At 43.9% G+C, this 17010-nt stretch overlaps 1 protein-coding gene across 1 annotated transcript in view; it reads right to left on the bottom strand.

Annotated features, from left to right (window-relative positions):
- LOC103369342 (glutamate receptor ionotropic, NMDA 2A-like) overlaps nucleotides 1–9374 on the bottom strand; it is a 99793-nt gene extending 90419 nt beyond the window's left edge. Inside the window, exons 1-2 of the mRNA XM_008298033.1 lie at nucleotides 9357–9374; nucleotides 8329–8535 (exon numbers count right to left, since the gene is read on the bottom strand). Of these exons, the coding sequence (XP_008296255.1) occupies nucleotides 8329–8535; nucleotides 9357–9374 (225 nt within the window). The remainder of the gene's footprint in view (nucleotides 1–8328; nucleotides 8536–9356) is intronic.
- Nucleotides 9375–17010: the final 7636 nt, after the last annotated feature.

The following is a 17010-nucleotide window of genomic DNA, read 5'->3' as shown; positions in this document are numbered from 1 at the left end:
AATGAGAAGAGATAAAAGCTTGGACGACTTCAACCAAATCAATAATGGATAGAAGAGTTTAATTTTGAAAACATTCCTTTCTTGGAAGAAGGAAGCTCAAACTCTTAAACAAATCTTCCCCCAAAATGGGAAGCTTGTCTTGTGTAGTTTTCTCGTGAACATGACCTTGGGTGTACAAGCACAGGTGGAGAATTTATTTGCATCCACTCCATCGAAACATTTTTATCTTCAACCCCATTTGCATTAAACAGTAACGTCACTCTCTTGTCAGCGGTGTGACGTGATGGTGACTGACAGGATGACAGCAGGCTATGGCACTGACATGAAGGAGCCACAGGTGTAGGGCAGCAGACCTTAGCTTGCTAGCAACATTATCTACAAGTAGAAACACTAGCAACTTGGTTTGTTGGATTGCACACATTAACGGTGCGAGGCAACAGTGTGCAGGGCTTACAATACAGGTCAGCGAGACCCCTTCTAGCCCTGGCACTATGGATACCAGTGCACATACAGACTGCGTCGGGAGAAAGTCTAGCTCACACTCAGGTACAAATACAACTTTCACTGTCAGGCACATTCTTATGAAAAGCATTGGTCCATCAAGCTGAAAGGTCACCTACATTTCAGTCTATGTCAAGCAAACCCGCTATAAAAAACAACATCACACTTCACACACTTAGGTTAATGTAACATTTTCCCCTGCCAGGCGTCTTCTAATCTCCAAGGCACAATGACCACATTTCAGTATTATCGGGCACACGCTGGCCCAAAAAGCATTTTTCCCGATACACAATCACCAGGAAAGGATTCGTAGTAAAGCAGTAAATCATTTTTTGAAAGCATTACAAACACCCTGAAATGACTCTTTGTCCTACAGTCAGCTCAGACGGAGAAACCCCAGCGTACTCTCAACTGGCTCGGCCGGAGACGAACTCTACTGCCCGTATGCTATGGACCAAAAAACATGGCAGCATGAGGGAGCCCTCATTTGGCCTCTGTCGCCAGTAAGAAACCTTCATGAATGATGATCGAGTGCCATGTTGGAATGTGATATGCAGTTTTTTTTCTGTCTTCATGGGACAAAATAAAACCAATTCACCTTTTTCCTAAAATTTGACATCAGTTTAGATGGTGTGTCTATGCTGCTGTGAGTAATACCCTGCCACAGATCCAAAGACAAAATGTTCCTCCTTTAAAAAGAATGACAATTTGAAACTTACAGTAAAATAGTGCGACTGCAGCAATATGCAGGTTCTCTTGTGTCAAAAGCCCTTTCAGGCTCCTTTTTGTTATTCTGACACCGTCTGAACATCTGCCTCGTCGACTAGCGGATCCAATATCCCACAGTTTTCCAGGTTGCGGTATTGTTCATTGTTTTAACAAGTTCCCAATTAGTTAATTTAATAATGTGCTACTTTGGCTCTGATGCAGCTGCCTCTCTCAATCTGTAGTCACCACTCAAACACTGTCCCGCCTACAGCACTATCTGACTGGTTGCATGACATGAGTAATAGTCTGTTAACACCAAAGGATACATTTTAAAATCTTCTCTTTTTAATTAAACATGTTACACATAAAGAAACAAAAGGCATTTCAAGAAAGACACGAAGATTTTCATTTATATTGCACATGTACATGGGTTCCAGGCATCGCAAGCAGTCACATTACTGGGCTTTGAATGAAGATTACTATGTACTGACACAAGACGTTGATGTACAGAGTGGACGGCACAACCTCATACATTATGCTTCACTTGATGGCAAACATCGCGGCTCTCTCCATCACTGTCATGGATTTGTCTGAATGAAGCCGTGAGCCACATTAACATTAAAAGGAACCTTTGTCTGAATGACAGAATTCCGACTCTTTTACAGACTGGCGAAGCAGCGATGTTTCGTATCCCATGTCTGAAAGGAGCTAAATTAAGCTCAAAGCATCACAAAAAAAACCCACAATTTTAACTGAACCATAAATTCTAATTGTTTTTCTTCAATGATTAAGTCAGCAAAGCATGCGCTTCTCAGCAGAAGCATACAAACCTACAGCTTGTCCGAACATTTAGGAAGAAGGAATTCTTTTGATTGACACACACAGAATAAAGGTTTCCTTTCAACTGAAGTTGCGTCACAAAAATATCAGGCAGACACAGTTAAGCATGTGCTTAGTAATAAGACCATGGTTTTTGTCTCATACTTCTTGAATCTTTTTACAAGCTCTCTCTCCTGTACACATAAAACCCCTCAATTGCCTGTTCTGTCTTTATACTGTAATTTTATTCAATGTGAAATTGAGGAAAAAAATAATATGGGGAAGAAAATAAAGCCATGTTACTTGGGCTAAAGCTGGCTGACGAAATTCTGTATGGACTTAACATCATTGGCACAGTTAGTGCCGTGCACACAGTGCCAGCCTTTCCTTTTCGTAATGTAGCTGCTGGGTTATCAAGAGAATTACATTTACTATTCTTTTTACACCGTCTTTTGCCAATAGAGCAATGGCGCTATGGCAAAAAATGACTGTGCAGCTCTATTGTTTAAAGAAAGCCCTACTGTGCGTGTGTTATCTCCTCTGTTATAATAATGTCTGATTCTTTATAAAAATGTATTAATCATCTCGGTCACACACTGAGCTAATTTTGCCATAACATATGTAATACATGAAATTGTGAAAGCGGCCACCACATTTCATGGAATCAGTGAGACTTGAGCCACTCAGGATGATCCCTGTTGGAGACAAATAAAGTGATGAAATAATACTGATACATTTATGTGACTGATCTGTTCCTCATAGCCATGGAAAACTGAATCAAATTGGATTTAAAAAGCTAAAGAATGTCTTAACTAGGACAGTGTTGTATCAGTCTGAACCAAAATCTGGTGTCTGTAAAAGCATAAAATTGGAATATGGGTTTTGGGTGTTAAGTTGGCCAAAATGACAGGGCCAGGCTGGCCGCACTGAGACACCCCCTAAGCCTCTTTTTTGGGCTTGGAAAAACCCTCAGACTGACAAAGTGTAAAAGGCATCATTTAAAGGTAAAAACTAAGCCTCCTAGGGAGCTGGAAATGCTCTCACTCTCAAAGCCACATGTTGTGCTTCATACTAATCAAGCTAATTCAAAAGTACTTTATTCAAATAATCAGTATCCAAATCAGAAAAAGTTCATTAATCCCCACAGGAAGACTGCTGTCGACACAGTGGGGGTTACAATCCAAAATGAAGCGTCCACCATCTTGAAAGCCTTAAGCTTTCAATTGAAAGATGAATGCTGACATCAAAGGAGAGCATATCTATTTGCATCTCCCTTCTTTTTTTTAACAATGACCACTGACTCTCAGTGCTCCGGTCGTATTAAATAGCGGCTTTAAAGCAGCTTGAAGCAACATTTTCATAATAACAATGGATAAAATTGTCTAATGTTGAAGGTGTTGCTGGTGGTGACGTATCCACCCACAGTCATCATCCCGCTCTGCGGTTGCTCTCAGCCCTATGACGTATTTTAGTGACGGTCCTTGTTGCAGTTTTCCCTCGCGCAAAATTTACTGTTTTGGTTCAGTCTCACCACTCTCACCGGCCTCTTTTCCAGCCACAACAGGCGGCTGTTTTCAGCGAAAAAGCTCTGATAAACCCAATGTGTGCTATCAGCCTCACAGTTACTGAATCTAACTAGTGCCACATATTTCACTGGGGAGATACTGAAGTCCAAAACAGTCATTAAAATACTGGAGCACACAGGACTAACTTCATTAAGTACCTAGAGGCACATCTCAAAATGAAGGCTTATGCTGTCCATGTCTGCTGGATTTGTTAATAAGCATTTGTTTGCTGGCAAGGTCACCATAACATTGTAAGGTGATTGTTTCTCAGTAGTTGTGTGCACAGCCTTTAACGCTTTAACTGGGAAGTGGCCAAAAAAATTAATTAATGCAGCTTTAAGAACAATAATTGGCAAAGTCTTAGCGATTTCGAGTAAAAACAACTTAAGCAGCTTCAGGTTCTTTACACCTCTGTAAGGCATTGCTTAGAAATCGTGGACAAGAGCGAGAATCACACATTTTGCTCTCGAGCCGATAAGAGCCATGACTGTGCGGCGCTATTATATTATTTTACCTCTTGAAAGAACTCTCTATTGACTCATTTCCAAAATGACATAGCTTTTTCTATTAACTGTGAAGATGCAGCTGTTGGATTTTGCTCCGTCATAAACCACTGAGACCAACAGACGTCGTGGCAGGTCTGGCTGTCTGTCGATACAGATCAATAAAATCTATAAATTACTTGACATCCGTTTAACCTTTATCTCGGCCTCCATTACGCAAATAATGTCACTAACAATAGCACTCTTCACAGACAAATAGACTTCCGTGAACAAAAGGAAAATACTATAGACTACTGCTTCTATTTGGGTGTACTGTAAGTGAATAAGATCCTAGAGGCAACGATCAATGTGTGACTAAATGGCTACCACAGTCCAAACAAAACCATTCAGCAACATGTTATACCGAACAAGCAATACTGAATAATAACCGGAACACAATAATTCAAAGACAGTTCTTAAAAATGAACCACATCTCATCGACCATCCAGCTGGTTCCGCCGTCTGTAACGGGGGGGCATTTGGGGTGAAACCTTTTTCACAGATTAGTTGATTAAAATAGAAACATCAAATGCTAATTCACACTCAAGATGTATAGATGGCAATTTCTTGGTTGCAGCTCCATTATGCTTGTCATGTCTCTAAATCCCCCCTGAAACCACCTCTCAAGTAGGATGAAGATTATCCTGATTTTCAGCATCAACTATCTGCCTTTGAGTCATGAAAAACACAGATACAAGTTCTGAGATTGATTAAAGGTAGGTTTTTATTCCTAAATCCAAATCCTAGCCTGAGCAATGAGAATATCATTTATCAGGTTTGAAAACCCCAATTTTCAGATTTATTCCAATCCGATTACTAAAATCCTATCCATAAAGTTTGGAAAAACTGTGCTGGCACTGGATAACACTTATCGGAAATCTGAAGCAGATGGGAACACTTTGAAACCATAAAATATTCACTGGTGCAGGTGCACACCAGCTATGGCCATTTAGTCACAGTCCCTTATGCAGGTCAAAGCGCCAACAGAGTCAGTGTTGCTGTTAGCTGCACTGTGAACGTTGCAGGATTAAAAGGCTGCAGCAGCTATTCACTCTACTGGTTAATGCTACAACAATATCCTTCTTTAAATTACAGCTCCGAATGCAAAACCAACCCCTTTTGATATAATTTCTGCTAAATAGGAATTAGGTTCAGGGGTTCACTGTGGATTAAGGAATATCTCTCATCACCTCCTATTAAAGTGGAGATTTTTTGCGGGCCTGTGATCTAAACGTAGAAACAGAGGAATTTTCAACGTACTAAATGTGTAAAACACTAAAAGGCGTAAAATTGTACCACAGCATCATCATAAAGAAGCATCTACTGTCAACTGAATTCTGAAATGATCACTTCAAAAACCTGTATTAGTCAAACCCTACTTAATATCACTACGGCTCACTAACTCATTAAATGAGACCACCGACTGTGTTTTGATTAAATGATTAAACAGTTCACGTTTGTAAGAGGCTTTTGGGTTATTAACTTGTGTCTGAGGCTGCACTATCACACATCAATATACGGAAGATCAGCGGGGGTCAAATGACTCATTATCATATGTCACTCAGTCCTTTTCGCTGGTAATTGCAAGGAAAAGGAAAATGGAAGCACTCATTTACATCCTCTCAAGCCTTGTGTGTGCGGCTTTTGACCTGAGATTGAATCTACAAAGAAAGCAGCTGTGAGGGCAGGGCATGCGTTCTTACACTTCTCCAACGGTGAACAAGAACACGAGTTAAATCTGTTGGCCACCGAGAGTCACAAAATTTTCGGTGGTGGATGGTGTCTCGACGAGATTATCTGAGGCGACGCAGTACGGGCATAGTGGCAGGTTTAATTGACTTTAAAGAAAGCACTCACTCAGCAGATGACAGCTGAAGGCCACGCCAGAGGCTCGGTGGCTGCACGTGGTTGGGCTGGTAATGTTGCAGGCAGAAGCGAAAACCTTAAAGTACTTTCAAATATACAGTTTGTCAACTTTAGTGGATATTGAGCTCCAACCAAAAACACTGCGCAGATAGGGGGATTATTTGCTGTAGCTCTTATCGCAGGATATGTCAATACCTCCTTCAGGACAAATACAGCTACAATGCAGGGCAGGAAGGTGCATATTCCACCCACAGGTTCTTTGGCTTTTCTCTTTTTTAAGCATCTTTATAATTATTCCTCATAAGCTCTAGGTTGCTATCTCGTGTGTGTACTCCTACCTAAAATACGCTGTATGTTCAAATCCTCTATAAAGGAGAAGAGGAAAAAAAAAAAAAGGAGAGAATGTGCGGATTCTTACTTGGCTTTATCCTTGTGTTTGTGACTCAAATGCATTTCACTAAGTGGCTGGGCAAAACAACACATCTAGTCCCGTAAAATATCCAGCAAGACACCAGAGCAATATTCTTATGGTTCAGCAATTGTGTGTTATGATCAAAGAAGGCATTTTACTTTAGTGAGATGCTGTTCTTTCAGACTGTGTCACAGTACATGCACAGTAATAATTGCAATACTTCGGGATCGGTTCAACAGAGGTAAAAGCTCTCTATGTATCTTTCATGAAAAGAAACAGACTTCTGCATGACTGCACTCTGAACCTTTCCCCACTTGCAGGCATATGTAGATTTTGGGCTAATTTTGGGCTCCAGCTCTAAAAATGTCGTGTACAATATTAAAAACCAAAACACGGAGCCCAAGATGACACAGAGTAATGTGAATGTTCACCTTCTGCAGCCCCCCTTTTTCTCCAAGAAATCTCTCTGAACAGCCCCGTTTAATACAATAAATTTTTATTTAGCGGGACCGTTTCGGAGAGAGACACCTTTGAATCTTCGCTGGCAGCACAGGTACAAGAACCTAATGATAGTGCGAATATCACAAGTTCCATTTAGGTGCCATCAAAATGATCTCGGGAGGGCCGTCTTGTAAAAGGGGGCACAATAACACGTTGACACCGGCACATTTAGAGTGAGAAATTAAATAGATTTAACCGCACAACACAGCTTCTCTCCTGACAACGCTGACAAGCGGCTTCGAGACAATGAATTCTGAAGTACTCTACCTGCTTTGCCAACAATAGAGTTGGTTCAGTGAACAGCTCAGTCAGATGTATCTCGACACATCATTTCAACACTATGTCATGCTGGAGCCAAAATGAGACTCAGAATATGGTATGCATCACATCATCGAGGATCTTTTCCCCCTTCATTTCTCTCCTGTTTAACTTTGTTTCAGTAGTCGGTTAATAGCAGTCAGCGAGAGATGAAAACACAAGGCCCAAGTGAAACGCTCTCTGGAGTGATAACAACAAAAAAGAAAGAGAACGGAAAAGTAGGGCTGCTGTAAAACACTGTTGAGGTTTTAAAGGTGTTATGACATCACACCCAGAACTCACTGCAGCTTTGTACAAGATATTTATATTAATGAAGATAGCAACAGCTCTAGACATTCGCTGCTCCCCACTCTAGTGCGTTTATGCCCTACAGAGTTGATCTCCTTTTGTGTCATCCCACTATTCAAGAAAATAGGCTACTGCTGAGCACATCATCAGTCTCCCTCCTCAGTTCTCTACAACACCACAATGAGCCTGGCCTGGCATGAATGGATGATAATTTTCCCTAAATGATGGTGATAAATGGACACACATTCACACGCGCAATATTTAGATTTAGCAACTAGGGGCTATTCATGTGCCAACAGGAGCGATCATGATGGAGATTTATGGGATTTGGGGCTGCATATTGTGTCATGTCAGAGTCCTGTGCTGTTATAGTTACCCCCCATGTAACATCTGTGTGTGTGTGTGTGTGTGTGTGTGTGAAAGAGAGAGAGAGAGAGAGAGAGAGAGAGGGAGAGAGAGAAAGAGAGAGAGATCAAGAGAGAGAGTGTGTGAAGGCTTGTATGTCCCTGAGAGGAGGAGAAGACACTTCGTGTGTCAGACTTGGCACGGGAAGCGGGAGGAAAACGGAAGAAAATGTGTTTCTACAACGTGACTGCATTCAAAGCCTGAAAACTGTAATTTGAGATATGAATTCATTACACGGCCTCTCATCAGCAGCCGGTGGCTAATGTGATGCAACAGCGCCGCTTAGCGTCGCACGGAGCTCCAGTCTGCGCCTTTCTGACGGTGCGTCGCTCCCCCTCACCTCACCCCCTCTCCTCCTCCTCCTCCTCCTCCTCCTCCTGATCGCATCCAAGCGGGTCCTTACCTTCGGTGTCACAATGCGTGGCTGCTGCAGGTTTGCGGTCGCGGAGGTTTTGCGCCTTCTTCTTCGGAGTCCGTGCGATGAATGTTGAGTTTTACTGGCGTGGTGTGAGGGCCCGCGCAGGCAGCCACCGTGACCTGTCCGTTTACTGGCATTTTGGTTCCTTCTCACAGTGTCAGTGAAACCAGAGGAAAAGTGTTCAAACTTGATCTGAAAAACAAAGAAATGCGACTGCTTAGTGCGCTGCGGCTCTCAACTGCGTGGACTTGTTGACTCTTCTCCAGGAGCGGACGCGCGTCTGCAGCCCCGGAGCCTGTGCGCGCCACAAACATTAGAACCCGATGTCATTATGTTCCGATAATGACTCATTAGCATTTTAAGTGTTTGCATCAAATACCAGCTCACTCCGAGCGGCTACTCGCGTGTGTGCCTGTGCGTTTTTACGCGTGTGCATGCGCGTAACCAAAAAAACAAAAAAACAAAAAACGTGTGTTTGTGGGTGTCAGTGAGCAGTGTTTGCGTCTTTGGGGGATTATTGGATTGGAAGCCTGCGTGACGGAAACACAAGTTAAATTCAAAGGTGGATTGGTGTAGGCTGAAAGACAAATTAGTGCTCTCTCTCGCTTAATGTGTGTGTGTGAGAGAGATAGAGAGAGAGAGGGGGAGAGAGGGGGAGTAAAAACAGCCTGTGGCTCCGTTGCGAATATTCCCCTCACGCTCCCTCTCTCCGGTGCCGGGCTCGTCTATGTAGGGCATGCAGCAGGTTGTGTGTCGAGGACTCGGACGAACGAAGGAGCGGAGAGGAACCCAAACCAGCCGCCCCACCACCACTACCACCACCACCACCACCTCCACCCCCGCTTCTGCTCCACTTTAAGGAGAGTGAGTGTGCGGCACATATTCAAGCACAGGACCCCGACGACTGCTGCTCACCTCCCCGAGAGGACAGAGTTTAGTTGTGAACTAAAAAAAAAAAAGAAAGAAAAAGAAAAGAAAAGAAGAAGCCCACACAAACCACTAATTAAGCTCACCCCATTCCCGTGACACATCTCTCCAGGCGGCCAGGTGGAGATGACATTGCAGCCTGTTACTCCATTCGGGTGCCCTCGGCAGGAGTGGGGGGAATCACATACGACTCTCCTCCGTTCAGATTAATCCATCAATTTCTCCTCCATCCAGTCCCCCCAAACCTCCCCCAAAAGACACCATCACACGGATAAATCCACCTGTCTGGCTCTGAAGACCTCCTCCTCCTCCCCCCTTTTTTACTCCACTCCACCGCCACCTCCTCTCTCTCCCCCCCGGTAGGTATGAAGGTATAGGTAAGGTAGTATTCCTCTCGGTGGAGATGTCAGACGCCGTCCATTGAACGGAGGAGCTTGGAGAGAGAGAGAGAGAGAGCGAGAGAGAGAGAGAGAGAGAGAGAGAGAGAGAGGGAGAAGAGCCGCCGCCGCCGCTGACGCACGGAGATCAGTTGGACTCTCGGCTCCTAAAAAATCACGGTCGCTGTGGAATCTCCAGCGGCAGCCCCGCGCGCGTTCCGCAGTGAAGAAGGGCTCGTGGACAGGTCCGCGCGCCTCCTCCTCCTCCTCTCCTGTCCTCCTCCTCCTCGCGCCGCTCGCGGATTCTTGGAGACTGAAGGGGGGATTCCGTCACAAATAACATCAAAACACACACACACACACGAATCTGGGTATATATCCACACACACTCACTCTCTCTCTCTTTCTCTCTCTCCCTCTCTCCTCCTCCTCCTCCTCCTCCTCCCCCCTCTGCTGCTGCTTCTTCTTCTTCTCCTCTCTCTCACCCCCCTCACGCGCAAAGCCGCCCCTAAACAATTCGGAACAAGTTTAAACGGGTCGAGTTATTTTTGTAGCTCGCTGCGCCGCGCGATGGAGGTGATGCTCGGCGGTCCGACCGACCGAGCGACCGAGCGCCCGGGTGGAAGAGAAATAAGGAAATGTTCTCCGGCAGTCTCTTTACCCCGCAGCCCGCCCGCCCACGCTTCGCTGGCTGAAGGTACTTACACATCAGCCTTAGTTAATTAAACATATAAAAGGGGGTAGATGGGGGGGAGGAAGAGGAGGAGGAGGGTGAGGGGTGCAGACTTGGGTGACTTCATCTTCCCATTATAAAATATCAAAAAGATATGTGGCGAGTTAAGAGGGACGCGCGCTAGGGGTATTTCTTCGCCATGTCTACCCTTCCAAAAAAAACAAAAAAAAAACTTCACTGCTCGTTAAAACTGACATGTCGCTTCCTTGTCTGCCCTTGTCGGCTTTTCTGTCTCTCTGATTGTCGCTTGTCCTAGTGTGTATTCTTGTCCTCCCCCCCAAAAAAATAAATAAATAAAACGATAACGAAGAAGGCGCAAAGAAGGAGGTATGGCGCACGGCATCAGTCGTCGCTTATGGCATCACCTGGTGCCATCTCGCCAAACCGCGTGTGCGCATTTGCTCAAGCATGTCTCTGTCACTGTTGTGTGTTTGTGTGTTTGTGAGCGTGTGTGTGTGCGCGCGTTCCTGTGAGTGTGTGTTTCTGTGCGCGCTGTGACGACTGTCTCGGCGTCAAACAAGTCGTCGCGTCGCGCCTCCGCTCAACTGCGCACAGATAAAAACATTTCAATATCCGCCGAAGTGTTGTAACCCAATCTAGAGGTCCCCGTGCAGATACCTCGCTCTCCCTTCAAAATTAAAACGCCGATCCCTTCGAAATTACTGCGCCTGAACGCTTATTGCTGATGGTGTGTCATGTTTCCCTCGTCAGCGAGCGGAGTTTTGCGAAAAGCTCCGGGTGAGATAAGAGGAGGGGGGGAAATAGAGGCAACGCTTGTGAATTACACAGTCTCAATTAAACATAATTAGCAGATCAAAACTGCAGCACAGGGGGTCCTCAGGGAGCGCTGACAAAACTCCCCCCTCCCCACCACCTTCTCGCTTTCTCCCCCCCCTTCCATCCCTCTCCCTGCGTCTCCCCTCTGAGTGTTGCCTTGGAGTCCCACTGCAGACAGATGGTGTAGATACTGCATGGGGTCATGTTAGCAGGCCGGGACTCTACTAGGACTGGCTGTCATAAGCTGAGTTACCCTTTGAGGCAAGAAAACAGAGCAGTGTAAGCAGATCAGAGGGCTTATTATTAAGGAACACTTCACTACCCTCTTCTTCCTCCTCCACCTCCTCCTCCTCTTCTATCCCTAGAATAAAAATCTCCACCTGTTGAGGTCCTCTATCCTCCTCCGTCAGAGCCCGAGCCTCCGAGGCTTGGAATAAAAGAAACACACCATTGCATAACGTTGGACATAAAAGAGAGGGAGAAAGACCACACGAAGAGTGGATAATGGTCTACTTTTCTTTTGAGGAATAAAAAAAAAACAATAATCCTGGGGTTCCAAATATAATAACTCTGCTCTTATAGCATCCCACCCAGCCACTATCACCTCCCCCTGCTTTTTACCCATTAGAGGCGTCTTTATTGGGATAGGACGGAGCCAGGACACCCCTCTCGGGTACTGCAGAGGATGTTATGTGATGACATTAACAAAGACTTTCATTCTTGGACTCTTCGCCAGAAATTAGACCCACTTGAGTATAAGTTTGCCTTATTCTATATTTAAACATTAAGCTGTTGCCAAGGAAATAAAATCGTACATTTTCCGGGTCACCATAAATAAGCCTTTAAAAGCTGTCCTTTTCTTTAGGTATAATCTCATTCAAGGATATGCATGCCTGCAGACCTCCCGATAGTAATTTCTGGGACGTGACCTTTCTTAGGGTTCTGCATGTGCGGAGGATCTCTCTCTCTCTCTCTCATTTGGTATGCATTCATCTGGTGCTCACCAGCACAACACTTGGACAGGACACTGAGTCAGCTCTGCCCTGTCTGTGTAGGTATTTAGGCAGTGGGAGGAGAGTCGGCCGTGCTCAAACTGTATGAACATGCGTCCCTGTTATTATAATTGATTTATAACTGCTGGTCTCAGTCGTCATGCATCTTTCATGGGCCAGCAGCACATTGAACAGAAGTTACCCAGGCATGTCGTGCTGCAGAGACAACGCTGGACACACATGCGGATGCTCAGCTCAGGTTCAGATCTGGCTCCCAGCATCCAAACATCCCGGCGAGCTGCCGTCACCTCTTCATTTCTGCTCTCTGATTAAATTTCACACGGCTGTTGCTAATAGCTCATGCCAGAGTGTGATTATAAAATATTTGAAAAACAAGGGAGACCCATTATCACTGTGTAGTGCGTCAACAGTGTGCTAACTATTTTGTTATTACGCTGTATAATTATTCAAGACAAAAGCTCATTCTGCTAATGTTGCTTGGCTAATAGTCAAAGCCCAGTACTCTAATATTCCTGGAATGAATCAGAGGAAAGGAAAAGGAGCCCAATTAAGGCAGCTCCAACTATGAAACAGGCAAACTAACAAACTGATAAATACATTTAAAAATGAATAAATAGATAAATAAATTACAGGGGAGAGAAAACGATTACACAAGGCCCTTCGACAAAAAAAAAAAAAAATGATGTGGGCAATTTTTGTATCCATGGTAACTGACTTTTTCAGTGTCACCACTTTTGTTATGGCAGAGACCCAACGCAAATACATATGGCTTGTGTTTTGCAAGCGCTGTTGGACTACAAAGTCCCCATTCATAAACAACTGGCCACGCTAACTGCTACAGGACGCCAGCCACTCATTCAGGCTGATGTACAGCAGCCCCACTGATCACACCTTCCAGCACAAGCAGTCCTGCTGCAGCCTGCTCGCTGCTGATGCAACTAATATGGAAATCTTCTAAAGCACACCCTTCTAATTAGCTGCATAGCTAACGGAGACCCCGTCCGTAAAAGCCTGTAACTGTCAAGTTTGCTTAAAAATCTTTTTAGTAAAAAATGCATTGTTTCCATGACAACAAGACCTAATGGCACACTTTGGGTTGTATTTTTTTTTTTTACTATCTGTCTGTATGTGCTTTTAAGAACAGCATTGTGGATTTTATGCTTTAGGCAGTGACATCAAGTCCTTCCTTGTGATTATCCAGTCACACTCAACACATGGTCGGCCACCACAGGCCCGGTAGCGGCACAGACTTGCCCAGTTTTTAAAATGCACTGGCAGCTTCACACCAGCACAAACCAGAGATTATCTGACAATCATCAAGACTTTGATTGTCAGGATAACACAATAGGAATCCACAGAAGCATGATTCACTTGTGCGCCTCTATGCAGCTGGAAGTAAGCTGGTTGGTAAGGAAAGTAGGTGGGCTGCGTTCAGCCTAATGACTGTATGATGAGCTCAGAGGAGAGGCAAGCCTACAAGACGAATTTGTCTTTTATACAATGACTGTTCTTCATTTTCTTCACAGAGGAGGCACTGCCACAGCAAAGACACTGCATTGTAGCTACAGTACATGGCTTTATATAGACTCAGGAAATGAATCACTCCGTCAATAAATGGCAACAAAATAAACTGAAATTTATTCAAGGCTCTCGATCTGGAACAGAGCGATGTGATATCTGGCTTTTACTGAGTTATAGATATACGCTCTCTCTCTCTCTCTCTAGTCTGTCTTTTTACTTTGTCTCCCTCCCTCTCTTGCACTCTCCACCCTCTCTCGCTCTCTCGCCCACAGAGAGTGGGTGACCTGGAATGAGCTCTCCCACAGACGGCTCTGCTTCCAGCCAGAGAGGGGCAGTGTGTAGTGCTTGGATCTCAGGCAAGCTGTGGGCTGATTCGCAGCAGTCTACCTTGTAGGTATCATCAACCATTCAAATTTATAGGCACTCATGTTAGACATTGATGTGTGATTACTTCCTGTCACAGCGCTGATCACAGTGAAAAGTTCACGGCTGCTGCAGCCAAATGAGTTAGCCGAGAGTGATGCACGGCCGTGTCTTTTTCACTTGGCTACATCAGCAATTATCCGTAGCTTGAAAAGGTCAGTCAATAATTTAATAATTAATTGCAAGTAAGGAATTAGAAAGTTTTGAAGCTCCGGTGAGACCTGTCTTTATGAAAATCGTTTCGCAAATCATTTTAAACCAAAAAGCAGAACCGTTTTAGAAATAGGTGAAGTGAATATGCATAAATGAGAAACTCTCTTCACTAATTAGGTACACAATTTTGAGTTTCTCTTTTTGGGGGAGTAAGTGCAGATAAGTTAATTGGCACAGGTTAAGTTTAGGGATTTGAATAATTCATATTGTGAATACATTTAGGAATGATGACAATAATATATATTACCACAACTGAGCTTAATTAACATGACTTTCAAAATGTATAAATGTCATCCCAAATGTCCACCCGTGCAAAGGTCTCAGCTTGAGGGGGTTAGCATAAAATACAAAAGAAAAATATGCATGAGGACGGTTGCAGCTAAACACATTAATTTGGGAAATATGCCTATTTGCTTTCTCAATTTAAGGTGAAGGTTATTTTATCATCTCCCATAGGAGAAAGCTGTCATGGATTGTGGGAGTGAGATAAGAAGACTAATACCACTCCACTCAGCTGTAAATATGAAGGCACTTACGAACAGAAAAGGGCAGAGAAAGGTGTCTGTGAGTATGCAGCTTCCCTATTTAAGTTATTTTGGAAAGTTATTCAAGTTAACTGCAATAACTCAGAATCATTTCGCAGTCTTCATACTGTTTGAAAATACTAAAACCAAACTGTAAATACTGGCCAATTTAATCACTGATTAAATGTTTTCAATAAAAACTGAATTTGGCTGAGCGCTCTGCTGTGTTGTTGTTGAATAGAGAACAGCCTCTGCTGTGATGCTGGAACCTGGGAGAGATATCATTACTGAGAACAGAGTACAGATATCAGCCACAACAATAAAACCACTGGCAGGTAAAATAAATTATATTGTTCATCTTGTTGCAACATTCTGCTGGGAAACCTTCAGCAGCAGCACTTCCTGTTGGCGGTGGTCCCGCCCCCCCCCAGCAGGACAATGCAACTCGCTACACCTCAAAAACTGCTCAAGAAAGGCTCAAAGAACACGAAACAGGCCAGTCCATTGACCTGAGGGCTGTACTACGAAACGAGACGAGTGGGCTATCGAGGTATGCTGAGCCTAGAGTCAGAGTTTTCAGTGTCACGAAGGTGGCTCTCTTTTTACCTGGCTAGATCTCCATGGTAACTGATGCTGTGGAGCTAACCTGGCTGGGAGCAGCTTATGTTAAAAGTTTAAATCGGCTGGCTTTTACCAAATCGTTTCCTTACGATTATTTATGAGCGATACAGATTCTCAGCTGAAGGAATGTATTTTATCTGCAAACATGCTGAGTTGTGTGCTACTAATATCACTGAATGTAGTTACAGTATGGCACACTGTATGCATCGCGCTGCCATGGGAACCAAACGTGTATGTAGTTGGCAATGCAGAAATCACATAAATATGTTTTATGTTTGGCTCTGATTTGCTGTCAAGTCCATTTGTACTGCTGGTACTGCAGCTGATAGAACACAGATTAGAAAATGGATTAGTCTGCTGGTATTTAGTACAGAGAATATTCAGTCTACATTAATTTCGCTTTGATTTGGCCAAAAATTGAAGTGATATCCTGCATTATGGGACAGTGTCAGACCTAAATGCACTTCAATACAATATCAGGTTTAAATACAAGAAGCTTAAAGTTTAACTTTAAGCGTCCTGCACCTGTCAGTTGGAAATAAGCGGCTCCATCTGTAAAATATTGTACATTAACACGGTTAACAGTTTTCTATCAGCATTTCTGTCTTGCACCATTTGCAGTAGCGGCACTTTTTGCCATCATAAATTTTTGTATTCCTCCTTATTCTCCATTAAAACAATGTGTTGACTGAAGCAGCTGAACACGATCCGTTTGTTTAGTGCAGAAGAAGAGTCACGTGACGCGTTTAACGTCCCTTTTTTATGTGAACGTGCACAGAGTTTGAAGCAGAAAGTCTGAGTTGACAAAGAAAGTTGACAACCACCTTCATGATACCCGTAATCTCTGGCTGGGGCTTTCGTTTTTATCGAGCTGGCTTACACAAAGAAAGTCTGACTGTGTCAAACTTGCTTCGTAGTGCAGCCCTCTGACCTCAAAACTCCTCAGATCCCAGGCTGATTAAACATCCATGGGGTGGACCAGGACATCCTCAATCCACTCCACAATCCACAGCACTCAAAGGATCCGCTGCAGACATTTTGGTGCCAGACACCTCAGGGTGTCCCCAGAGGTCCTGTGTCCATGCTATGAAGGGTCAGTGCTTCTTTGACAGCATAAGGAGGAACTTCACAGGACTACACAGTTGGTTTTAATGCTACATCTGATCAGTGTGTGTGAGAGCAGGATGTCTGTCATGAAATGATTCAGTTTCCAGTTTTTTTCTTCACTCCAGACACGTATTTTTAAGATTTTGTGAATCGCTCCAGCGTGTGTTGGTCAGTTGGTCTTTTTGTTTTTGTCGTCACCTGGAGTTGAGCTGTATGGCCTGCTCTATAGAAAAACTACTCCCCCCTTGTCTAGCAAAACACAAAGAAGTACACTTAACTCAAAACGCTTTCAGGCCCCAGACGTCTCTTTTTGAGTACGAGGTAGCTAGCCTTTTTTTTTTGTTTGTTTAACCAGCATAACACGAATAAAGACCCTCTCCAGCCATTAATTAAACCCAGAAAACTCATCTGTGTTTCACAGTTCCATGGAA

Source organism: Stegastes partitus, unplaced genomic scaffold (genome assembly GCF_000690725.1).
Source record: "Stegastes partitus isolate 25-593 unplaced genomic scaffold, Stegastes_partitus-1.0.2 Scaffold1273, whole genome shotgun sequence".
NCBI lineage: Eukaryota > Metazoa > Chordata > Actinopteri > Pomacentridae > Stegastes > Stegastes partitus.
Note: the sequence above shows the minus strand (reverse complement) of the source record. Positions and strands in the feature narration are given on the sequence as shown.